Raw genomic sequence first — 27,027 nt, 5'->3', positions numbered from 1 at the left:
ACCGTGTCAAATGATCAATAGCGACAACCACTCAGCGATTCCCATCAGGTGTGTATGGAAGTGGGCCGTGTAAGTCAATTCCTATGCGATCAAAAGGTCGGGATGGGCAGGGCAATGGCTGGAGTGGTCCAGTGACGGCATGCGGTGAACTCTTCTGGCGTTGACATTTTGAGCATGAACGCACGTATTGGCGGACAAATCGGTACATTCCACGCCAGTAGTATCGGAGCCGGACGTGTGCATACGTCTTTATTACACCAGTGTGGCCGCGTGGGGGGTCCACATGGAACGAGGCGCAAATATCAGCACGTAGATGGCGAGGAATCACCAACAACCACTTGCGACCTTCACTGAGGTAATTGCGGCGGTAAAGTAGCCCATCGCGCATGGTGAAATGGCGAGCTGTGCGCCGCAGCGAGCGACTGGTGGTACTCGGTGATGGCTTCGATAGGAACTTTATTAAAGACACTATCCAAGGGTCTTGACGCTGTTCGGATGGCATGTCAGCGTGTGTGAGGGAGGCAGAATTGTAGGTAGAAACAGGCGCATTTGCACAGTCATGGGGAAGTGGAGATCAAGAGAGAGCGTCGGCGTCTGAATGTTTGCGCCCTGACCTGTAGACGACGCGTATGTCGTAGTCTTGGAGTCGTAATGCCCAACGGGCTAGGCGACCAGATGGGTCTTTTAGAGACGACAACCAGCAGAGGGCGTGATGGTCAGTCACGACGACAAATGTCCGACCATATATGTAAGGTCTCAATTTAGCGATTGCCCAAACGATGGCTAGACATTCTTTCTCCGTGACCGAATAATTTTCTTCAGCTTTGGTCAGAGTGCGACTCGTGTAAGAAACGACGTACTCATCGAAGCCAGACTTCCGCTGCGCAAGGATAGTGCCAAGGCCGACTCCACTAGCGTCCGTGTGGATCCATCCATTCTACAATATCTATCTATCTATCTATCTATCTATCTATCTATCTATCTATCTATCTATCTATCTATCTATCTATCTATCTGTCTGTCTGTCTGTCTGTCTGTCTGTCTGTCTGTCTGTCTGTCTGTCTGTCTGTCTGTCTGTCTGTCTGTCTGTCTGTCTGTCTGTCTGTCTGTCTGTCTGTCTGTCTGTCTGTCTGTCTGTCTGTCTGTCTGTCTGTCTGTCTGTCTGTCTGTCTGTCTGTCTGTCTGTCTGTCTGTCTGTCCGTCCGTCCGTCCGCCCGCCCGTCCGCCCGTCCGTCCGTCCGTCCGCCTACGACTTTTATCTCTCCTGGCGGTTTCGATAATGGTGTCGATACCAAACTTGGTATGGCATAATATGACTGTGTGAAAAACTTATTTGACTGGGGATAACATGAAAATCATGACATGTGTGTCGTGAATGTTATGATTTACATTTTAAGGTCCTGCAGCTCTTGCGGTGGTTTTGTTCACAAGGCATGTCGCAAAACTGGTATGGTATGACATGATTGCATGGCAAACGCCAGCAACAGACCGTAACATGAAAATTATGACATGCGTGTTATGTAACAACATGACTACATGCCACGCTCTCGATGCGCTCGCGGATGTTTCGTAAGCGTCATGTATACCAAATTCGGTATTACAGTACGTGAATGAATGAATGATGAATGTATGTGACTGGTGCAAACATGATAATCATGACATGCCTATCATGTAACAACATGACTACATGCCATGCTCTTGATGCACTGGCGGCTGTTTTGCTAGCTTTACTTATACTAAATTTGGTAATACTGGACGTGAATGGATGACGAAGGTATGATACTGGTGCAAACATGATAAACATGAGGTGCGTGTCATGTAACAATAAGACTGCATGCTACGCTCATGATGCGCTCGCGGCCGTTTAGCTAGCTTCACATGTATCAAACTCTGTATTACGGCATGCGAATGGCCGACATAGGTAAATAACACATCCAAGCATGATAATCACGACATGCATGTTATGTAACAACATGACTACATGCCACACTGATGGTGCGCTCGCAGCCGTGTTGCTAGCTTCACATATGCCAAATTCGGTATTACGTGACGCCAATGGATGAGTCAAGGCAAAAATACATTTCGACGTGATGCGGTGCGCATGCTCGGCGGCGTTCATTTCATCGCGTCACTCCGGCGTTGCCACGCCAGGCGCCGGCTCTGCCATATACTCTCTGGCGCGCGCCGTGCTGCGTTGCTTTGACGCATGGGTGTTTCCAAACGTCCGGCGTCCCTCCATCACGAAAATAGGCAGACGCGGTGTTGTCTAAGTAAAGCATTGGCGCGCGCATGTCGCATCTCGCGCCGATTACCGTCGGGCCGTGCCGACGGACGCTGGTCGTGCCTGGCATCAGACTATAGAGTGCTCGCTTTATGCTAACGTAGCGTCACTGTGCCCAGCGTGTGCGCGCGTCAACGCTACATTGGAGTACACTGGGCCCTTCATGATGTGCTCGCGGCCGTTTTGCTAGCTCCACATATACCAAATTCGATGTTACGTAACGTCCATGGATGACAAAATATATGACTGGTGCAAACATGCTCATAGCCTGCTCGCGGCCGTTACGCTAGCTCCACATATGCTAAATTTGGTATCACGTGACATGAATAGCTGACGAAGGTAAACAACACATCCAAACATAATAATCATGACGCGGAAATCATGTACGGCATCGTTTACCTCCACCTCGCAACGTTGTGCTGATTTTAAAGTGGCATATCAACATTTCTCATTCGTGCTTCGCATATCATCAATTCCCACTGTATGTGAGATCTGCCAATTTTTTTTTTTCATTTCAGTAGAATGAAATTTTTGCTTCAATGAAATTTTTTGCGTGCCCCGTTAATTTCGTTATAGTGGGGTTCAACTGTACATCAACACACGACGACAGCTGTACTGGCAGTGCTGGGTAGATGTATGCCACAAATGCTTATTTTATTGAAGACAGATTCGTCATTTTATCGGGACAGTCAATGTAAACAGCAGCAAAGAAAAAATAATGCAAACACTGGGCTAAAAGTGACAATGGCGTCACAATAGTAGCAACAATAACTATACAGGTGCGTGCAGTGTTCCAGCAGCAATCAGGTCAGGCAGCTACAGGTCGTGCCTCGCGCAAAGCTGTGAGTGTGGCTGCAGCGGTGGCCATTCCTCATTGCTACGCACCTGTCACCGAGAAATTTATTACCGTGTACCGTGTTCCTTGTACTTTGTACCTTACCTTGTACCTTACCTTGTACCTTGTACCTTGTAAGCAGGAGCTCTGAAATTCTTCCGAACAAGTCAGCACGATGTGTGGAGCACATGTAGTGAAACCTGCAGTAGTTGTACTATTATGCACATGGAATGTTAACAGGAAGAGAGTCCCTATGTTATGAACCTCAATACATCAAAGTCATCATAATTAAGTAACTATTTATGACTTTCTGTTCATTCAATGCTTTGTATTTTCAACCTGTATCTGGAGAAGTGTGTTTATCAAGGATTTCAGTGAAACAATAGTCCCATTGCTGCTATATAGCAAGACTGAGGTAGTAGAGTGGAAGCCCAGTATTACTTTCCGCAATGCTGCGCTCTCCCACCTGTTATGTAATTTTCAGCCACTCGGCATAGCTCTGATGAGAACCGATGTATTGAGCATCCCACTCTTACATCACTAGCGAGGGACTGGTTTTGCAAGGCTCTTGATGATTTGTGTTACGATTGAATTAGTTCTCTTTTCACACGGCTTTGGTTAGGATTTGTCCAAGGCGGGAATTTGTTTTTTGTTCTTAGTTTCAATATGTGTGTGCAATGCAGTTGTGACACACAGCATCACACCACATGTGTTGCCATCACCTGGCACTGTGCACATGTCTGTGCAGTCTCGTATAATAAAGTTTTGTTGGCTTCTGTTGCAGTAGTCACCAGAGACATTATCAGCTCGGAGCAGGACGATGCAGGTGAGTGACTATGTGGCACTGTAGGGACAGAGGGCTTCACCTGGGCATTTTTTTTCCTTTTTTCAGCATTTATCTGACACTAAAATTGGCTCTATGGGAAGTTGTTGTGCAGTGGGTACCAAAAGACAAATTTGAAATTTACAATTCAGAACACTAAAACAGAAAGCAGTTTTATTGAAAGAAAAAAGGCTGTTAAGAGACCAAATCTATCAATACCCACAATCTGGCCGGCATTCATTGTTTGCCACCTTGGCACAGTAGCATCTCAATGATACAATCAAGGCTAACACGAACTTCAGGATGATATGAATTTTTCTGTAGTCCTGGTCAAGGCCTGTTAATTGTTAACCTTTAGTGTGCTGGAGTATGGTTGTCACAAACTGATTTTTGACCCACAGTTCGCAGTCAAGGACAGGAATAACTTATGTAAATTTGCAACTAATGCAGCCACCAGTTTCAGATGTTACTGCTCCTAACTCCTCCAAAAAAGGCCAACCCTGGTTTTGTTCTTGATACTCGCACGCAGACAATTTATGGAGTCATTTTATCAGAAAATTGTGTGTGTTAGATTCAATTACAGCGCAGACCACTTATAGTGCACAACCACTTACAATGTGGTATTTTTCTACTTTTGTTTACCCTCCCATAGAACCCCATGTATACGCATACCGCTCATTGTGCAGTCCCTCAAGATGAAATACTGGTTATAATGCAGTTTCCAGAAATTGTGACAAATGCGGTATCGAGTGTGCTTCTAAAAGGAGGTGCGCTGGGGAGCGAACGAGGAGGTTGTTACGAAGAAGGAGGGGACAAGGAGTGAAGGAACGAAGGGCGGGGGAAGAAAAAAGAAAATTAAAAAAAGCCGTGAGGCACTGCGCGGGGTTGCTGATTAAGGGAGGAGGGCGGTTGCCTTGGCGACTGATAAACCTTTGCACCGGCGCCGACGCGGCTACAGCATAATATGTCGCTAGCGGGGCTTTGGCCGCGCGCACGACTCAACGTGGCACGTGCGATCCCGTCCTTATCAACTGCATGTGCCGTCGTGACCGCCATCATTATTGAAGTTCTTTCGGCATTTATGAACTGGACGAAGATATTTCAACGGCATTCTAAGCAAGAATGTTCCATCAAGACGGGTTGGTTTCCTTTCAGCAAAACGTGATCAAGGGGTCCCAGGACCGGTTCGGCACTAAGAAAGCGCACGAGCAAGGAAAGGCCATTGTGAAGTCGACTCCATGCAAGGTTTTCCAGGCAAACAAGGAAGCAACTGGCCGATTTTCGAGGTCACCATGGATTTGGAGAGGCCGGAACCAGCGTGGTAGTTGCAGTTCGGGCTGAAAGCTAAAACCCAAACCGGTTCTAGCAAATGGCGAGGGATTAGTCGACCGCTCCTACTTCCCCTTCTCACCTGAGCATCGGCTAAATGGAGTGGCATGTTTGACGATAAGCTGTCAGGTCACTATATTGTCCTAGCCAAATGCAGTCAGGCAAGCTTGACACGTGTACGGGGAGCCAGTCTTTTGAACCTCACCCTACTTGCCGTAAAAGATCTTGAAAACCAAGATCATCTAGGATCATCGGACGTGCGCGAAATCTTGGTAGTATGAGCAAAGCATTGGTGCAGCGCGTTCGTGACCATATTTGGGCATTGTGTAGACTGTGCCCTCTCCACGTACATTGTGTGGTGTCTTTCCCTCCTTCGTGGGTGGAGCACCTAGACCATCGAGCGCCGTATTGGCTGAAGCCGCGGACAGTGCGCCCAGGGTTGGCAATGCGGCGCTATATAAGCGGAAGACCTTTTGTATATTTTCAGAGTTCTAGTTCCTTTCAGTTCTGCAGCAAGCTTATACTTGCTTGATCATTTGATCACCTCCTTTCGAATTCTCAGTTATTACCCATGTGAATAAATTTATTTATTTATTTATTATTTATTAGAATACCCTCAGGGCCCGTAGGGCATTACAGAGGGGGTGGGTACAACATTTTATAACACACAAGAAAAAAAGACAAAGAAAAGAAACAAGTGTCAGATGCGCAAATCACGAAGGCAACATAAGTCAACTAAAAATGTATATGGAAGAATTCAAGCACATACAAGACAAAGATAGATAATGGAAACTGCATATAGTTACAAACATTGCTGAGAAATTGCAGTCTTGAATAACAAAGGGTCTGTTATTGTTACAATGGAAGAGGGAAGGTGGTTCCAATCGGCGGCTGTTTTCGGTAAGAAGGCTGCTGAAAAGAATTTGTTGCGGCAAAACGGAATGGCAACCTTATGCTGGTGATCAATGCGCGATGAGTGGTATGACGGTTGTGAAATGAGGTCTCGCTTCATTGATGGATTGTGAAAAAATATCTTATGAAAAAAATGCAGTCGCACCAGTTTCCTCCGGACAGTTAAATTGGGCAGGTCAAGGTTAGATTTCATTTCTGATATGCTAGCAGTACGGGAATAATTAGAACAATTGAACCGAGCTGAGCGGTTCTGAACAGATTCTAACGCGTTGATTAAATTTTGCTGCACAGGATCCCATATAGCGGACAGGTACTCAAGCTTCGGGCGAATTAGTGATCGGTATAGTAGAATTTTGAGGGACAGTGGAGCGCGAGAAAAGTTGCGGCGTAAGTATCCTAGCGTTCGGTTAGCGTTATTACAGATGTAGGTAACATGCGTGTGCCAAGATAGATTGTTGGTAATGTAAACGCCGAGGTACTTATATGAAGAGACATGCTGGAGGGGAACTGCGTTAATTCTGTAGGTCCAGGGGGGAGAAATAGATCGCCGGGTTATTGACATGCATTTAGATTTGTTAGAGTTGAGAGTCATAAGCCATTTATTGCACCAGGTTGAGACAGTGTCAAGGTCTGACTGTAGAAATTGGTTATCTGATTCATTGTTTATTTCGTGGTAAATTACACAATCGTCTGCAAATAGCCTTATAGTGGAGTTAATGCTGTCGGGGAGATCATTAATATATATAAGGAAAAGTAAAGGGCCTAATATGGAACCTTGGGGTACGCCGGATGTTACTTTAGAAAGAGGTGAGTTATAGTCATTAGTTGTTACAAACTGAGTGCGATTAGTCAGAAAGCATTCAATCCATTTAAGAATGTTCGGGTCAATGTTTAAGGCACTAATTTTCAGGAGGAGTAATTGGTGAGGTACTTTATCGAAAGGTTTTTGAAAGTCAAGAAAAATGCAATGCCCAAGTGAGCCGCGATCTAAAGCCGATGCTATGTCATTAGTAAAATAAAGAAGTTGGGTTTCACATGAGTAACGTTTTCGGAATCCGTGCTGGTAGGGAGTAAACAAAGAGTTTGATTCTAGGAATGAGACAAGGTTGGAGTAAATTATATGTTCTAACATTTTACAAGGAACATTGGTTAGGGAAATTGGTCTGTAATTGAGAGGAGACTGTGTGTTACCAGACTTGTGCAGAGGGACCACCTTCCCCACTTTCCAGTCAAACGGCAAAGTGGAGGTCTGAATAGATTGCGAAAAGATTAGGGACAAGTAAATTGATGAATACAATGCAGTGTTTTTTAGAAACTTTGAGTTGATTTCATCTACGCCACAAGAAGAGGATAACTTAAGCTTGTGAATTAAATTTTGCACTCCAACGGCATCAACGGTAACAGGAAACATGGGTAAAAAATCACGACTAGGCATTTGTGGCAACGCAGAAGCAGAACAACTTGAAAAAGAAGTAACAAAAATATCATTTAATGCAATGCAACACTCTTCACAGCGAACTGGCTGCCCGTCCGAGTTCGTAAGCAAAATGTTTTTCTTTTCCCTAGGTTTAACAGTTTTCCAAAACTTAGAAGGGTTGGTTACAAGAATTGAGGGAAGGGTATTATTAAGAAAAATGCGCTTGGCTTCCTTGATAGCTGCTCTGTATTCGGAAAGGACAGATTTGTACACGTGCCAACGGGCGAACGAATTAGTCTGCTTTGCCTGACGGAACAACCGTTTCTTTTTATTCCGCAATTTTTTTATGCCAGTTGAGAACCAAGGGAGGCGTTGGCGACCCTTGATAACGTATGTGGGAATGTATTGCATGATTAAAGATTCAACTTTCATTTTGAACAAGTTCCAGTTTTGTTGAACACTGCGATCAAAGAAGCCACTAGCAAAGCTCTCAAAATTCGATTAGAGTTCACTGTTGATTGAGTCATAATCGCCGCGTGAGTAGTCTCTTATTGTTTTCCGATTGTTTGACCGACGCCTTAAAGAACCTGTTAGATTGAAGTGCACGAAACAATGGTCACTTATGCCTGGGATATATGAAATAGAATGGACAAGGTCTGGTACAGTGGTGAGAATCAGATCAAGAACATTTGATGAAGTGGGGCCCATTCTTGTTGGCTGCGTTACGAGTTGGGAAAGGTTAAAGTCTTCGCACAGCTCCATGAAATGTAAACTGTCGGCTGAAAGTGAGCTTAATGAACAAGAAGGAAGTGACCAGTTTATTTTCGGGTAGTTAAAATCGCCTAGAAGAAAAACAGGTGCATGCGGGTGCCTTTTGACAATATCATTCAAAGCATCATGCAGTTGCTCGCAAAACACTGGCGTCGCACTCGGAGGGTGGTAACAGCCACAAATTATGACATTTTGATAGTTGACATGGAGGGAAACACAGAGAAATTCTAAAGGTGATGCTATTACTACTTGGCTAGAAACTATATAATCAGCTACGGCTATAAGTACACCACCTCCTGGCGATTCTTCTCTATCACATCTGTAAATGGTATAATTATTTTCACAATCGAACAGCTCTACACTTGCAGTGTTAGGGGTAAGCCAGGTTTCCGTTAACACTACAACATCGGCGGCGCAGTCATCAAAAATTGAAGATAATGCATCCCGTTTGTTAAGAACACTTCGTACGTTAGAATATAAAACTGAGTAGTTACGATAAGTGGCCGAGGGGTGAACTTTGTTAGGATAAGAGCGTATCTTCGTCGGCATGCGTAGCGGAGGACGAAGCTTCTGATGAGTTCTGCGCATGTGTATGCGGCTCACAAACGCTGTCGGTCACCGGAGAGTACACAAAGCACTTTTTGTTGATGTAAAGCTTATTGTACTTGACGGTATACTTCTCGCCACTCGCCTTGCCGAATTCAAAAAGCTTCTTGCGCATGCTTCTTGTTGCGCGGCAGAAATCCTCGCTGATTGACACATGAGACTCGCGAAAACTACTTCTAGACTGCAGTATGCTTTCTCGGAACTTAAAAGAAGCAAATTTTACGATCACTGGTCGAGATTTGCTAACTACGAATCTGCCTAGCCTGTGCGCGCGGGATATGCGGTCGTCGCTACTTCCCAAGTTTAGCTTCAGAGCTTCATTGAGGATTTGGCAAACTTTTTCTTCTGATTGCGCCCACGTTTCCGAATCGCAATCTTCTATTCCATAAAAAACCAAGTTTCCTCAGCGAGAGCGATCTTCAAATTCGTCAAGGCGCTTGTTAACCGAAAGTACCTCTGGTACCCGTTGACGATTCGGCTCGCTGTCTGAGACCCGGACACATTCCTCAACTGCGCTTAATCGGTCGTCTAATTCTGCCACTTTTTGTTCAAGAGACACTTGCGCCTCTCTAACTTCGTTAATGGATTCCATAAGTTCTTCGTGTTTTGCGTCTATCTTAGAGTGCAGTCCCTTAATCAACGAGATTAACTCGTTGTATTGCTTCCCCGTATCTTCTTTTGGCGGGCCCGGGTTTTCCTCAACATCACCGGACATAGCCAGAAGCCTAACGACATGAACGCACTCGCAAATGGACATAAGCAAAACTTGTGGGCATGGAAGCATCAGCAAACAAACGTTGTTTGTTTTTTTAGCATAGAGGGAAACCGGTGAACTAACCTGCACAATATAACAGAAGGGTGTCAGATGCGTGTACATCTTCGCTGAAGTTCCATGCCCACTAAAGGGGCGGCCGAAGATCCAGCTCCTTATATAGCTGCCAGTTGATGCATCCGTCGATGCTGATAACTGTGGGGGGTCGAGCACCGGCAGGCATTCCCGGACGCGCAATCCGGAAGGCTGGCAAGCGGGAAAGTCAGGTGATCGCAGGGTTTGGTTGAAGTGCGTGTCCAGGTACGCTACCGGGTGCGCAGACGCGGCTCCGGGCAAAGGACTGGTACATGAGGCAATGACGGTCGATATCTGCACAATATAACAGAAGGGTGTCAGATGCGTGTACATCTTCGCTGAAGTTCCATGCCCACTAAAGGGGCGGCCGAAGATCCAGCTCCTTATATAGCTGCCAGTTGATGCATCCGTCGATGCTGATAACTGTGGGGGGACGAGCACCGGCAGGCATTCCCGAACGCGCAATCCGGAAGGCTGGCAAGCGGGAAAGTCAGCTGATCGCAGGGTTTGGTTGAAGCGCGTGTCCAGGAACGCTACCGGGTGCGCAGACGCGGCTCCGGGCAAAGGCCTGGTACATGAGGCAATGACGGTCGAAATCTGCACAATATAACAGAAGGGTGTCACATGCGTGTACATCTTCGCTGAAGTTCCATGCCCACTCCGTTCTTACGAGCGCCTCATCTGACTTATTGGACGATGGGTCCTAGGACGGGGGCCCGCTACCAGAATGAGACCCGCGGGACCCAGAGTCGCAATAGCGCTTAACAGTTTCCTGTCAGCAAAGACATCGTCGTTATTGAGCTTGCAACAAATATCGCGTTTGCTTGCTTTTACGGTGTTATCACGCAAACTTTCACTTTTGCTGGCAGTGCGCTGTCATACGTAAGCTTGGCAAGTTGTTGTCGTCACTAATCTCTCGGCTGCGAACGCGAACTTCGTATCACGCACGCTGTTCATGGTTCACTGCTAGTGCGATCTTTTTGATGCTGAATCTTTATGTTTTGGACAAACTTTCCGTGGCAACATACAAAACGGCAAGCTAGGCCTAATCGGCAGTGGTTGGACTTCGATCGGTAGTAGTCACGTGAATGTAAGTTGCGGTTTGGTACTGCATCTCCGAAACTCTTTGCGGTAGCCACACTTGACAGGAAGGGATACATATCGTTTATGAAAATGAGGGCGATACCTGTAGCGCTCAAATAATGGTTCGTGATTCGGTTACGATGTCCTAAATCAGGTGTGCGCCTGTGAAATGAAATGATTGGCGTCTTTCAAGGTGTCAAATCCTCGACGTGATTTGACATATTTCTGTGTAATGCACATAGTCGATGCTGTCTGGTAGTCCGGGAATTTCGGTGATGGTGCTTTCATTTGTTGAACATCCCCCCCCCCCCCCTCATGTTCATTTCATTGGCAACGTGTTTTTGAACGTTACATTCTTTTAACATTCAGAAATTTTGATGTTAACAAGCACCCATTGCATGTTCCAATTCTTGGACATGTGAAGCTGCATGCTGAACACGTTTTGCGCAAGTGCGGCCCTTGAAAAGGTTGTTTCGGTTATATTGTGGCACCTCTTATAGTGCGGATATTCGCGACTCCCGCGACTTACGTTATAAGCGGTCTATACTGTATATTAATTCGGATTTTACACAGAACATTACGCCGACAGCAAGAAAGACGATGAGACTGTTGATATAATTGATATCGCAATAGTAAAGCTATGCTTAATTTAGCTTAGCGTTTGAAAAAATGCAGCAGTGTAAAAATGTTGTTTCACAAGAGCTGTGATTCGGGGCTACATCTGCTCTGAACGTTTTGACTGCTACAGGCCGGCTCCAAAATGTCTTTCTTAACGTGCCAAGCATGCTACAAAAGTCACTTTTGCCTACTACTAGGATTGTGCCTAAACCCATGTGCCCTGTTCCAGCACTGCACATAGTCAATTACTACGCTTTTCGAAGGTGTTTCTTTAATGTATTGGGCTCGGGCAACAGCTGACCACAAGTTTGTGAATGGTCTGCAGACAATGGCAAGTCGACTTTATTAAAGGAAAATCACTACGACTTGTTCACATTTGCACTAACAGCACTAATCTTCAATTACGAGAACCTTTGACTTGCACGTTGCTTTGGGACATTTATTTCATGATTCAACTTCAGCTTCGAAGACTGTTTCTTTTTCAAAAAGGCTGCGATAAGAGAATTTTGTGGATTCATTGGAGCCGTTGAACACACTGCCAAGAAAAAGGAAAGCATGTACCAAAACAGCTTCTGTAATATAGTGCAAGACCTGTGATGCGATGGGCTCGCTCATTGCACACTGTGGGACGAGCTCACTACATGCAATGTCTAGCTTCGATAGCTTAATTTCAACACACTTACTGGCATGGTTATGTCGTACAATGCCTGGCACTATGCTGAAAGGTCACAATCGCTTTTTCTATAAAAACTGTTTCTTCTAAGTACTAGACGTTCTTCACATCAGGGAGCTTCTGTTCTTTTGACAACACGGTATCGCAAAGGTATCCGATTGCACACACCTAATCGGTTAAATCCTAATGGAGAATAATCGCTTGCCGACTTCGTCACTGTTTTCAGCGATGCACTAAAGAAAATTCTTCTAGGTTACATGGACCGCGAAAAAAATTCAACTAGGTTACATGGACCGCTAAAAAAAAAAAACACAGTCAGGGGTAGTTCCGGCACCCGAGGCGGTGTGGGCGGCAAGCTCGTTGCTGGCGCATGGTCTCATTGGCTGTGAGGGCACTCATGGAGCACTCAAGGAGGTGAGTCGGCGAAGAACTCTTAGAAGGATGAGCCCCGAGAGACTGTTACACAGCATGGTAGCTGACAGCAGGCGGTTGCGCTCGTCCGGTGGCTGGCATCTGGCAACAGCTTGCCAACTGGGAGGGTGAAATCTGCTCTCCACAGAGTTTCAGCGGCTCGGAATAGTTACTCAAAGTGTGACACCTCGTCTGCACAATTGCCCGTTTCTGAGAATGTCTGGAGCCAGATGCGGTCGGACCCTTCGTGCTCGAATCTGAAACTTGACGGCATGGACTTTGATTACAGTGTCTTTTTTTTCGAGCTGTCCAAGTCAAACTCATGCCATTCAATCTCATCATTTTTCTTTCCTCTGGCATCCTTCAGTGTGATCATGCTATGACCTCTGTGCTGACTCTCATCCTCGGCCGATTAACAAGTGCCCTCACCATAAATGAGACTGTGCACCAGCAATGAGTTTGCTGCCCACACCAGCTCAAGTGTTGGAAATACCGGTGACTTTGGTGTTTTTTTTTTACAGTTCGCAGAACCTTGCCTTGTTATCACATGACCGATTGCAGTGGGTTTAACACATTAGTAGCTTGACTGCGCGTTTTTCTTCTTTCTCCTTTTTTTGTTTTCTCTTTTTGTCGTAAAGTTATACAGTCCATCCCGGATATTTCGAACTCGAAAAGGATCACAAAATAGTTTGGTATATGGATATTTGAAAATTCTAAATATGCATATTTCAGGCCTAGGAAATCGCTACGAGTGCTAACATAACGATTCTCTGACCGTATAAGGAAGAACTAGGTGTGAACTGCAACTTACCGCTCTTTATTTTGCATGGAAGAAGTCCATAAACTTGTCTTGCTTCTTGAGCGCCATCATGTTCCAGTCATCCTCATTATCATTGAAGCTTTTCAAGTAAGTGAATTCAGCTTCTACGGTCACAACAGCGTTGATTGATGCAGAATGCCGATGCAAGCTTTGTAGCGTGGCAAAAGCTTAGATAGCGGCGGCAGCAAAGGCGTTGGCATATTCATAACCGCATGGGTACACTTCTTCGGCTACGGCAGCCATGATCTCAGCATCGATGCAGTGAAAAACAGCTACGCTATCATGTGCACCTGTGAAGTCGCACTGTACGCTGTTGTCAGTAGTCACAACGTACTTGAAGTCGTCACTTGGCCGGCAAAGAAAGTTTACGGCTGTGCTTTACTTGACGTCGCTCCAAGCACCAGTCGTATTTTTTATCGTTATGTAGAAGTAAACATTCGGCTCTACTCCCGAATAAAGATTTATCAAGAATGAGGCGAGAAGTACACAAGTCTAGAAGGCGCCAAAGGTAACGTCGAGTTGCCACTGTCGACATGTTGGTGATATCGATGTCACTTGTGCCTTTGTAGCCGGCAGCCACTGCTTTCAGCTGCTTTGATGTGAAAAGCTAGAATAAGCATAGCCTCCGAGACATGCATTTGATGAGACATCGAAGGCCATGTTTTTCAGGCTTGCATGCCGTTGTGCACTATCAAACAAGGAAGTGAAATGCGAACATGGCTATGAGATCGCCAAGTCACGTTGAATTTTCATTTAGGCGTCTTCAGCAATCAGTCTTTTTGAAAAACACTATGCCCGTGCGTTAACCTGCAGCTAGCGCGTCAAACATACCGCTGCACTCACAAGCGCCGCACAAGGAACCAGGTCAGCGCGATGGAATAATGCCACCTTTTCATCACCTGCGCGCGGGAAGGGATTTGAAGTGGTGATAAAGCGGCCCAAAGTTGATCAATATTTACTTGAAAAAATACTTTCTAGGCTTCAGCGCAACGTTTGATATAGCGGATGTCCCGCTGTGCGGGAGTTCGATATACAGGTGCACCGGCCCCCTTCTTTTGCATGGGTAATTCAAGGGCATTTCTCAACTGTTTGATATAGCCAATAATTCGATATATCCAAGTTTGATATATCCAGGATCTATTGTATTTTTTGCATGTGAATTTAAAAGAAAAGACTTTTTTTTATTTCAGGCTCTGCTTCAACGAAACTGACGGGGTGTGGAAAAAAATTTCGTTGTAGTGATATCGCAAAAATATTGGTGATGTGACCTACAAAAACAAAAGAACGTTTACTGTATTTACTCGCATAATGAACGCACTCGTAATGAAAACAACCATTAGATTGAAACCTGCATAACAATGCTATTTTAGAAGCTTACTGATATTAAAGAGATGATGGTGTGCAAACGCCTTCCCTGTCGACTTCTTTCTTGTGCCCGTGTTTGCACATTCTGTATCTCTAACATGAATATCTTATCTAACAATTAGTTGAACTCTTTTGTCATTCACAAACTTACTGATGTTAAGCTTCCTCGTGTAGTGATAACTGCACTAGGATGCGGCATGATCTGTGAGAAGTAGCTATGGCACCATGAGTACCAACATGCTGTCTTTTTGTAGACTTGTTGGAGCTGGACGTTGCCAACGAGGATGTGCACTCGGTTGTCAAGGACACCACGCCCACATCTACACCAAACCGGTTGAGTGGGCTCGATGATTCGACAATGTGAGTGATTGTGCAGAGATTATGCTTGAGCACAGCCTCTGTCATTGATTTTTTTTCTTCCACGGAAAAGATTCAAACACTGATTGTAACTTTGGTGTGTTTCTGCAGATATGAGAATGCAAGGTAGTGGAAGACTGGTGAAAGGAAAACTGTCACCTACTTGACTGTCATTCAAATGTACAAACTTTTTAAGCATGGATTGCTTTTGGCTCTCATTGTCGGCGGCCTTCAAGTTACGTAGAGCCGAATGCAAGCACTGTTGCCTGGGCACCTCTAATAAGACATTCTGGTACTCAGATGAGAACTCGCGCGTAATCAGGCGGGATCAAATGGTTATCAAGTAGGCTCGTGCGAATAGATGATTGATTAAATGATGCTTTAGACAACACTGGCAGGCATCTTACTGCTTTGGATATTTCATGCCCTAAATACCTGTGCAAATTAATTAATCTCCTTGTCAGTTCTTACACAGTAAAAATGGGCGCTGGGTGTGTGTGTGTGTTGCGTGACCATGATGACCTGTTGCAGTGGTCAACCGGGCAGCCTGGGCAGCTCGCCGTCTTCGTCGCAGTGGCCACGCTTTGTGGTCACCCTCGACGGCGTGGACCCGACCAGCTTCAACAGCAGCAACAGCCACCGCGAGGTGATGACCGTAGGTCATGACCTGGAGGAACTGCCGGAAGAAGACGACCATGCGCAGCTCATCCCTGCCACATCCCGAAGGCCACCAGTCAAGAGCCGCCTTATGATGGCTCCAGTCTCCAGTGCCGGTTAGTGACTTGCACACACCAAGCACAACTGCAAAGTGCAGCAAAATATTTTTTAGAACCGCATGATCGGAATTTTTCAAGTTGCTGCCTTCTATTGATCGACCATTTTGCAGATTAATTGCATCAACTCGTCTCTGTATGAAGTTTGTATTGAGGACGAATAATCGAAGCCGAATTCTTTTTTCTTTAGTTAGATTTTTCTTTAGTTTCAAAGCTAATGTCAATTAACTGTTCGGTAACAGTGCTGCCAAATGTCAAGATCTTGCAAGCCTTCAGTGAACGCTCTATTTTTTGCTTTCAATTCGGCCATGGTTTTCGGGACCCAGTACTGAGTAAGGGCTTTTGCTGGGCCTTGTTTACCTTGGCATTAACAAGAATTGATCTCCTCTATGTCCTTGCGCAGAGCTGATGGAGGATGCCTCCATAGTGGAGGAAGAGGAGGCCATGGTCGTGGACGATGGGGCCTCGCACATCCTGGAGAAATGTCGCTATTGGCCTGCCTGCAAGAATGGGGACCACTGCCCCTACCATCACCCTAGCGTGCCCTGCAAGTGAGTGGCATCGGGGAGAGGGCGCCAACAGTTGGTTGATTGTCCCCCTTTTCTTTCATTCTGATAGCAGTTAGGTGGACCCTCTCAAGGGATTTGTGCCATCACTGTCATGTTCCATATAAATTCTAAATGGATAACATCCCCCATGTTTATATGCAGGGGTGGAACAGCTGTGCCATTTGCACCATTGTGCGCCAAACTTATTTACCTGCACCATCCTGCTCTGATCCACTCCTGCTTCGCCAGACTTGCTTATCAGTGCTGTACTTATCAGTGCTGTACTGCGCTGCAATACCATAATTTAGCCCCAAGGTGCAAATGCCATCAAACACCGTGCTTGTAAATGTGGCTGAAACATCGTCTTTTTCGTTTTATCGAAATGGTTATAGTTTTGGTTTCGTAAAGGCTGTGATCGCTCCAGCAGCAGCCATGAACATTGATTCTAAGGTCGCTATCGCTATATGCGTGCAATTACGGCAGGTGTCAGCAGGAATGGCTCGTGAGCCCTTCTACGTGCTGTGCTCTCAATGCAAGAGACTGCAAGATGAGCCTCTTTTCTTGGCGCGGCTGTATTTTCTTACACCAGCGTTTTGTAGAGTTACGCGATATTGGAACAAAAGGAGTTGGCTGCCAGCCTGACAATTTGTTGCTCTCGCATTCATTGCTCTGCCCTTCCGGTGAAACTGTTTTCTTTTTTATAGCTTGATGGCTGCATTCTTAAAAGGAAAAAAAAAAAGCATGGCAATGACAGTATTTAAAAGAAGCTGGGGTGGTGTCCGGTTTCTGTAACAGTCTAGCAACGACAGGTGCACACATGGATGCACATGACTGCTCATCGAGCACGTGCGCATATTCTCCTTCATTTGGCCATTGTCCTTCACACTCATTGACTCGATGGTAGGCGCTCACGTGCTCAGGTTTAGAAAAAGATGGACACCTGTACATAACTAATGAATGTCACAGTTGCACTGTAAGGGCGAAGCAATGAATGCGATAGCAACAAATTGTAATATTATACGAAGTGAGGCTGGCAGATAACTCTTTTGGATGCGATGTCACATAACCGTACAAAACGCTGGTACTGGTGTATGAAAATATTGCCACGTCAAGACGAAAAACACTTCTCGCACAGTCTCTCCGTGATGAGAGTGCAGGATATAGAAGTGTATGCTAGCTGCCCGCTGATGGCTGCCAAGCTAGCGTGCACGCCAGCGATCACGACCACGCCCTTAGAAGCAAAGTTCATAGTTGTTGCTTGAGTGGCACGCCCCCATCCCTCGCTTCTTTTCATCCTCTTTCAAAATGGGTGGAGCACTTCCTCTCTGCTTTGACTTTTTAAATAGTTTATTGCCTGCGTTAACATCGCTTGACTTTATATATCATGATACCAATGCTTTTGCTTCTGTCCGGGCTTGGCCAGTGTAATAACTAATCAGAGCGGCTGTTTGTCCACGTTATCAACAAAATCAGCCAGCCCCAAGTAGTGGATGATAAGAAGAGCATAGAATAAGGCAAGAGTCATCGCTCCACAGTACAACGCCTCCGTCGCTGGATTGTCAGATATACTTTGACGGCGGACCGCTGCTGGTGTTAGTGTGTTAGTGCAACTGTTGGGTTTGTTCACGAAAGCCATTGTGGCTGTTGTTTCAGCGAGCTTTTCACCATGGCGTTGCTATGCATGGATAAGAATCGTATCGTGATGCTGTTGGGAAGGGAAAGGAAGCAACCGACACTTTTTGAATTCTGGGAATACCGTATTTACTCATGTAATGAACGCACTTGTTTCTTTGAAAAATCGGAGCGAAGTTGGGCGGTGCGTTTATTACGCGGGTTGAAATTTATGAAAACTTTTTCGGGAGAAGGAAAAAATGCAGTAATGCAAAAAGAAAGTGAGGTCGGTTAGCCTTTCGCTTTTGCTTTTCGGTTTTACTTTATTTTAAATTTTTCCGTCTTTTTTCTCATTAGACATCAAATATTTTTTTCTCATCAAACTTCAAATATCTTGCTTCTAGAAAGCATGTTTTGTTGATAAAAAATTGAAGCATACGTTATTAGAATTAGCCTAACGAAGTTTATCGCCCCATGACCAATTAGTGTCTTTCAGGATTCGCAAAATAATGTCATTCTGAAGAAACTGGTGAACATAACACGTCAAGTCATGAAAGTAAACTTCGGTATCTGAATAACTAGTGCCTGGAGAATAGGATGACGAAGGGCTTCTTTTCTGCGACAGTGCACTTAGTTCTTTCATTGTACCTCATTTTCTGAACATGTTGAAAAAAAAAGTGTGAAATGGCAATTAAAATTGAAAAAAAATTGCCTAGCAAGTGCTGCCATCTGTGAAATGACATATGAGCTAGCTTAGAAGCCAGCAGGTCTCATTGAAAATACTTGTGGAGAAATGTTATCTGACGCAGACCAGCCACACATGTTCAAAATGGTTTGTGCACAGTTTGGCAAGCACGAGCTAGTGCTCATTCAAAACTGTTGAGGGATTAAACAATACAGTCATGTGAGACAAGTGTCCTGACTGATTGGTTGCAATGTGTGCAGGGCATTCCCCAACTGCAAGTACCGAGACAAGTGCCTCTTCATCCACCCCAACTGCAAGTACGATGCCTTCTGCAAGCGCAAGGACTGCCTCTTCACGCACGCCAGCAGACGGAACTTTGCTTGCCCGCCACCCGGTGAGCCACTTTAAGTCTCGTGGGACTACTTCTCACACTTTATAAACAGACGGGAAAGGACAGCAGAGGTTCTTGGGCAGGGACTTCCATCGCTTGGCACTATCTACAGTGGAACTTCGGTTATATGTCCCCCGGTTTCGCGACGACCCGCATTTTTCGTTATGGTTAGGTTATGGCAAAATTTCAATAACAACAATGTATTTTACCATGGTCATACGACGCAGTTTTACGTCGACCCCGCATCTTATGACGACATTCAAATTGCGTCTATAAGAAAAAACAACGCCTTCACTCAAATCAAGCGTGGACCAAATATTCACGAGTGCAAAATATAAACTTGCTTTCTCCTAGGTTGACGATTAGAAAAGTAGAGAGCGAGACAGATGTCTTCTCAAATTGGAAAATTTATTCTCTTGGAAGTTCATGCGCACGTTTAAGTACTGTTGTACTACACACGCCGCAATCGCGGCGTATGTAGTACAACAGTACTTAAAGATTATGGCGTGTGTACCAACATCGTGAGCGAATGCAACAACCGTCTCGTAAAGACAGTTGAAAGTCGTCTCGTGAAGACGCTTGAAAATCGTTTCGTAAAAACGGTTGAAACGTGGGGAGTATGCAAACGGCTGCTACGATAGCTGATAGCGAGCGGAAAATTAAAAAATTCCGGGGATGGAGGAGCAGCGGACGATGGAGAGCCACGTTATGTGCTAGAGTACTATGTCATCGCGTGCAGCAGCCAATAGCAGTCGCAGGGTCTCTCTCGTCCTTGAGGAGCGCGCCCATCACCCAATCCCGGCAGCGCGTCTCTGCCACGGGAAACTTCAAAGCTCTTGTGAGCCCTCCAATCATGAGTAGCTTGCTCCTTTCCTGCGCTGCTGCCATCGCCGCGAGTGGAAGGAAAAGAAAGTGCGAGAATTCACAAACAAAACAACACCAAAATGGCGGATCTCTGTCAAGCGGTCGAGAAACTACAGTCGCACCAAGTTGGGCTATTTTGAGCGCTCCTGTGTCGCTTGAGGGCTGTGGTGGCTTGTTGTTAACTTTATTTGAAACAGTTTCGCAACAAATTAGATGTCGATATTTACAAAAAAAGGTAGTTTGTGACACATACTGCCCGAATATGTGGTTTGACTGGTTTCCCAAAAAATGACTTTCTGGCGATTTTCCCGTTTTCAAAGGCCGCGTCCCCTCTTAAAGCGCGAAACAGACAGTGCAATTTTTCGTGCAATGCGGCTTGCGGTGCGACGATGCGGCATCCGGAGTGGTGATGTTTTGCGACGTTTCAAGACGTATCGTTGCATCGCACCGCCGCTTAGCCTGTGCGGCGAGCATCAAATTGGCCAGATATTTTTGTCGCCGCATCGCACTGTCGCATGGCAGCAGCCAATCACAGCGCGAGCAAACAAGTAGCGTCATGCCGCTGGTGGTGCCATCTCTTTGTTGCCGCTCCATTCACCCGTGGTCCAGGCCACCCGTAGTCCAGGTTGAAGCGAGTCGATGAAGTGGTGCGAGCGTGGATTTGCTGACATCGCCAATTGTGGTGGCATGACAAACATTGAGTGCATTTTCCTTGTGACATGAAATTATTCCGGATTGAATAAAGTGATGTTTGAAGTCTGCCATTTCTGCTAGACAACGCCCATTTTGAAACCGTCAGCGAAATCGGAGATCGTGAGCAGCAATGCACGGTCATTTCGCAGGTAAACACGGCTACACTGTGGTCTCTGTGAGCCGGCTCGCTTCACTTCTGCCTTTTCTTTTCACATTGATGACATCTAGAAAGTGATAGCGTATGCTAATGAAATACATACGCGTGCAAAGCTTGATAGTGTTGTCAAAAACAAGCGCTTGATGACAAGCTCAAGTGTGAACGGCATAGGCGACGACCGGTGCCCACCATGCTAAGCCTACTTGTCGGAGTCGAGAATAATCAGCTGTTACCGCTGTTGAGATGTGCTTGTCGTTCACGAAGGCGTTTTATTCATTATTTTTTTGTAGAATGAAGCGGGGCTGTGCAGTGTTGTTTGTTTTGAGCTACATTACGAGGATACGAAGTCGTCGGGCCGCGCATGCTGACGCGCCGCATGGGGGTGGAGTCTGCCGCTGATAGCTCCTTCGACCCCGTGTGTCCCGAAACGTCACATCCGGCACGTCGCACCATGCGACACCGCATGCTGAATCGCACGGAAAATTGCACGTCTGTCTCGCGCTTAAGGGGGGACACTGTACTTGAGACAAAATGTCAGATATTTTCATGCTTCTATAAAGAAATTTAAACTGTGATTGAGTTTTTGATGCTGATTCAAAAAATTCAAATACTATTCGTCTAAATCAATTAGTATCCTGAAATTAATTACCTATTGTTTGCTGGTGTAATGGGACAGGAAATTTGTATTGCAGAGCTACTATTGGCACATACCTGTATACTAATGAACATAAGCTACACAATGGTAGGAGTGCTTTTTTTATTTAATAATTTTAGCAAGGTTTGTCGCACCTTGCACTTCAGTCTTGCAGACACGCCCACTTTAGGCTCGAATTTCTGGCAAAAATTTAATTTTTAGAAGATCTTAATAAAAAATTCACACCTACCATTGTGTAAACTAAAGATACAGCTACATGTCACAACAAAAATGACAGTCCTAGCTGCTCTGGAGGCAGAGATATCTTCTAGACAAGTTTGCAACTGCAGCAAAATTTGAATCCTGAGAAATCATGCAAAAACATAACAAGTCCATTTTGGGCAGACAGTAGCATGGAAAAGCTGTTTATTTACAATTATCTGCAAATTCAGCTTTCTCAGTAGGCACTGGGCATGTAGTCCTTCTGTTTTGCGTCACCTAAATGGTGTTTTTTCTAATGCCCGCTGCATGTTTTCCACAGAGGCACACTTTCGAGCTGATGCAGTCACCTTGGGCTCGTCGGCCGACTAGGACGCTTACCAGTTCGGTGACGCCTATGCGCGACGAATACGCGCGCGTAATCCGCGATTTGTCCTATAATAAAGCGACTTTCCGGCTTGTCCAGATTGAGTTGTTGATGTCGCAGACCGAACTCGTGCACTCGCTCATCAATTTCAAGTCTCCAAGGGCAGCGAGGTGTTAGTTTCCTTTTCACGTAAGGTTGCCACATTTTCGAGTGGAGGCCGCGGCGCAATAGGTTCATCGCTGCGGATGCGTCGTTACAAGCACTCTACCTGTTGCCAGTAGCCTTCATTGCACGGGCAGTGAGCACATTCACCGTAAACGGATTGATTTTCTGCTGTTTGCCGACGCGCGGTGAACTCCACTCTGGCGACCCGTCACGCAGTTCTCGTCAGACGGGAGGAACCCGCGGCATCGGCGCATTTAGGGATAAAACTGCGCTTCCGTTTCATCGTTGCAAAGATTGCTATTTCTCGTAGCTTCACTTCTGCTTTTTTACTTGCCGCCCTGTAACTGTTGAAGTTCCAAAACGCTGCCGCTTTCAGCGCCGTTGTCGACAGCCGACGGGCTTGTACGTGAGTTAGGCCTACACCGGTGAATCGGCGACCGCCATTGAACGGCGCGAGTTTGCTATCCTTTCTGTCCCGAGTGATAGCGGGGCTCTTTCTGAGGTTCACAGCGAACGAACGATCGCAACACCCGCTTCATAAATTAGTGCTGCGAGGAACTTCTTTACTACGGCAGGCAGTCGACAGCACCATGACAAAATGGCACATGTCCGTGCGCGTCACGATGAAAAAGCAGACGCCGGAAACGCCACTTGGCCAATCGGGTGCCTAGGTTTCGTCACGTGTCCTAAGCAGCCAATAGAATCGCGCGGTGGTGCTTCTCGATGACGCTTTTTTGCTGAAAAACTAATTAGCAAGGTGAGCCACTGGTGGCGGGGAATTGAAGATGAAAAACGACCTTTCCAAATGAGACCAAGATGACCACGATAGCTCGTGTATAACGGCAATGGTTCGGCGTGGAAAAAGCGCGACTTTAGCATCTATTTGTGCTCAGATTCATCTCACGGGGGTGTTTTATAAATTGAATTTGTGCCAGAAATGATGACGTGAGACGCTTGAAACTTCTCAGATAAGTTCAATAATAGATGCAGACTCCGAAAATGTTAACTTCAAACAGTCGGTTTTTTTCCCAATTTCCGCCTTTCAAGACCCGTGTCCCCCCTTAAGGCACACATCACACGGCCGCAGCTGTGAGACGAGCTCGGTGTGAGAGTCGCGCAGCAGTCGCTTTACGGAGTCGGTCAGGTGACACCGAAACCCATCAAGCACAAGCATCGAAGGGAGCACCAGCAGTTCTTTGGGCTGTCCACTATATCGAGTCAAGCACTAGCGATTCATCCATCCACCCCTTGTCCTAGCAGCGGACGACGACATTTTTTGGGGAACTTCTCCCCTTCGTCAGCGTCTTTTGTTTGAACACCATGTAGGGTGGTGGGTGGCAGCTTGCGATTGTCTGCAGTGCAGGACAACATTACAGTCACCTTGGTTTTTTCGTTCCTAGTTTATCGCACGATAACTTGCCTGGAGCCTTTCTGATGCACCGTCAGCGCCGAGAGCGTATCCATCCAGGTAGCTCGGCGTTCAATTTCCGTTGCTTGTCTGGCCCAGCTTAAAGGGGAAAACCTTTCGCAACGCAATTACATACTTTTGAAACTTCACAAGATCCTCTTCCTAGCTCTTTAGTAGCTTCTGCGAGATCGACGTACGCTGACAATGGGATAACCCTGCGTGGCACGTGAAGAGAGACACCCAATGCTTGTTCACTTTGAAATCTCCCGGATGAATGCCTTTGTCCTCTTGCCTTCACTTGTAGCAGCTCGATGTTAAAAGCGAGATGTGCAACTTGCTGCTCCCGCATAAAGTCTGTGAGTTCTCATTCCACGTCAGGAAACGCTCCATTTATCGGTCTGCGGAAACTTTTTCACTGGCTGCTGCAAGCAAAGAGGGCATCCTTCTGCTTTCGTTAACTGCGAATACTCGACTCGCTGACTCCAAACTGCCACTCCCTGGCACAGTTGCCAATGGTTTCGGCAGCAGCAATAACTTTTCTTTTTAAAGCAGCCTCACATGGCGTAAAATCGCAGGAGCAAAATCGTGGCTGTCGTTATTGGTGCCAAGTTGAAGCAAAGGACCACTGTTGCACGGGTGGGCCGCCAACACTACCTAGCACCCAGCGCAGAAGCGCACTAACACATGATGATACATGATGATGATGATACAGTCGAACACAAATTTATCGAGCCAGCACATATTAAATTTTCGGATATATCGAACACGTAAGATATCCTCTTTAAATTCCTTTGTAAGAGCATAGAAATTCGCACGTTTATATGGAATGGTATTTTTACCCGCCTTCAAATATATCGAATGCTGCACAAGCTGGAAGTTGCGTTTCGGTGCTTGCCGCGCCCCGCGATATCTGCGACAGCGTGGCTCTGGGCGCGAGTTGGAAGCTGCGCTTTGGCACTTACAGCACCCGGCGACCTCCGCGCGGCACCAAGCTTTTGAAAAAAAAGTAAGGGCGAGAGGGTTTGTACTGCACAATCTCTAACTTGCAGAACGGCTTGCTTTCTTTTTTTCACTTTCTCTCTCGCATTCTTTCTCTGCGTACTCGTCCACAGGAATGAAGGAGCCGACGTCCTCTTCCTTTCGCTTTTTCTTTTACTTTTTGTTGCTGTTTTGAGAGTTTTGACCAATCAACCACAGCTCACGCCTTTTACTGTTGCCCTCGGAGGTGGCCATTGCCTTGTGAGCGCTGTGTTGTTGCGTTTCGCGCGCCGCCTACGTACCACAGGCACTGCACCATGCTCCCTACCGGGCTGCAGAAATGATGCGCCTTCTAACCACTACCACCACTACGTACCCCCGCATGTGCAGCATTTTTCTTTTGCGTGTGTAGTGTGCAAAGCCGCTGCGGGCTCTTTGAGTTGTTGACTTTTCGTGTAGCTATGTCCAGCATCAAGAAGTGCAAAACCCTTGACTGCGATGAAGTTGAAGGCTATTCAGTGTGCGGAGGTAGACGACAAATGTTTAACCGTCGCGGACGACTTAGAGATACCGTGGAGCACACTGAGTACCTTATTGAAAAACAAAGCAGATATTAAGGAAATGCAGCACAGCAGCGAACTTCGCGAGCCTATCATGTGTGCGCTCCTGCCCACGGGAATGTGTAAAAGGCATTGTATGCCTGGTTTTAGAAGCGCACGCGAAGAACATTCCGGTGGATGGCTCAATGCTGATCACCAAAGCCAGATGGTTTGCCGCTGCACTCGGTGAAAAAACTTTGCCGACAATACCGGGTGGCTTTAGCAATTTAAGCATCGCCACAAGATCGTTGGCAAAATCATTTCTGGTGAAGGCGAAGCTGTCAGCATCCAAGACATTCAGCAGTATATGGCGAAGGAGTGGCTAGAAATCTCCACCGAGTTTTTTTCCGGGCAGATCTTCAACTTCTGGCGAGACATGAAAACGGACACAGTGGTCAATTGCTCCGCTAGGCAGGTATTGAGACAACGGAACATGCAGAAACCGGTGAAGACGACGTCAACGAGCGCATAGATGACGCGTTTCGCGAGTTGTTGTCCCGCTTCCCGGCAGCAGTTTCACACGAAGTGTCTGCGCACGATTTTGTCAAAATGAACTGCAATGTCCTGGCTGTTGCGAGCCTCGCTGACGAGGACATAGTAGCTGCGATCGCAGGGACTGTGGAGGCCCAGGCCGACAGCGCATGTGATGAGGAGGATTGTGCGGACAAAGCGCTGGCTACACGCGCGCACTCCGCTCCTGAAGTGGCAGCAGCATCGGCCACATGGAGGGAACCGGGCTATCGCTCCTGGACAGCCTTGATAAGATTGATACTAGCGTCTTCAACATTCTAACTACTCAGCACGCCAAGATAAGCCATTTTTTTCACGCAAATAAATCATTCTGTTGTGGCGTGTGTGTGGAATAAGTTGTCATTCTTGAATTCGCCTGTTGTAGGTGATTATCTGGTACAGGTAAGCTCTCGGGGCCTCTATATCTGATATATCGAATTTTTCATATATCGAACTGATTCGCGATATACTTTGAGTTCGATATATCCATGTTCGCCTGTAGCACCATTCTATGCCGAAACCAAAACTGAATTTTGGCTGAAGATGTTTGTGACCCGCATATCGTACGGAGCTGAAATTTCGTTCCATAAAGTTTAGGGAAAAGTCTTGGGTTATACGCGGACTTTTATGGTACGTCATGAGGTTGCACATCTCCAAGGCCATGCTTTTCAGGCTTGCATGCCATTGTGCGCCAATAAACAAGGAAAGGAATGCGAACATTGCAACAAGATCGCTGAGTCACTTCACATTCTCATTTTGGTGTCTTCGGCAATCGGTCTTTTTGAAAAACATATATGCCCGGGCATTAATACCTGCAGATCGTACATCGAACATACTGGAACACTTGTGAAATGCCGCGCAACGTACCAGATCTGGGCGACGGAATAACACCGCCTTTTCGTCATCTACGCATGAAAAGGGATCGAAACTTGTTAGAATGCGGCTGAAAATAATCAGTATTTGCTAGGAAAAATGCACTTTCTGAACTTCTACGTGGCGCAGCGTTCGATAAAGCGAATGTCCCGCTGTGTGGGAGTTCGATACAGATGCACCGTTCTCATACTTTTGCATGGGTAATTCAAGGGGATTTTTCAACCGTTCGATATAGCCAATAATTCGATATATCCAAGTTTGATATATACGGTATCGACTGTAATAAGTGCACCCCGAATTTGGAGTCTGATTTTCTGGAAAAAAAGTGGCCTATTATGCGAGCGAATACGGTACTCAGTGACTCATACGCCTTCTGTTGTTCAATTGTTAACTCACAAATAGGC

At 46.1% G+C, this 27,027-nt stretch overlaps 1 protein-coding gene across 2 annotated transcripts in view; it reads left to right on the top strand.

The window, feature by feature from the left end:
- Positions 1 to 27,027, top strand: part of Nab2 (Nuclear polyadenosine RNA-binding 2) — a 148,371-nt gene that overhangs the window by 82,615 nt on the left and 38,729 nt on the right. Inside the window, exons 13-17 of one of the 2 annotated variants that reach the window (XM_037420191.2) lie at positions 3,901 to 3,942; positions 15,046 to 15,151; positions 15,680 to 15,921; positions 16,325 to 16,472; positions 19,026 to 19,159. In XM_037420191.2, coding sequence (XP_037276088.2) covers positions 3,901 to 3,942; positions 15,046 to 15,151; positions 15,680 to 15,921; positions 16,325 to 16,472; positions 19,026 to 19,159 — 672 coding nt within the window. The remainder of the gene's footprint in view (positions 1 to 3,900; positions 3,943 to 15,045; positions 15,152 to 15,679; positions 15,922 to 16,324; positions 16,473 to 19,025; positions 19,160 to 27,027) is intronic. The other variant, XM_075890831.1, reaches the window with a different exon arrangement.

This window comes from Rhipicephalus microplus, chromosome 3 (assembly GCF_043290135.1).
Source record: "Rhipicephalus microplus isolate Deutch F79 chromosome 3, USDA_Rmic, whole genome shotgun sequence".
Taxonomy (NCBI): Eukaryota; Metazoa; Arthropoda; class Arachnida; order Ixodida; family Ixodidae; genus Rhipicephalus; species Rhipicephalus microplus.
The sequence above is the reverse complement of the archived record's forward strand: the minus strand, read 5'-3'. Positions and strand labels throughout refer to the sequence as shown.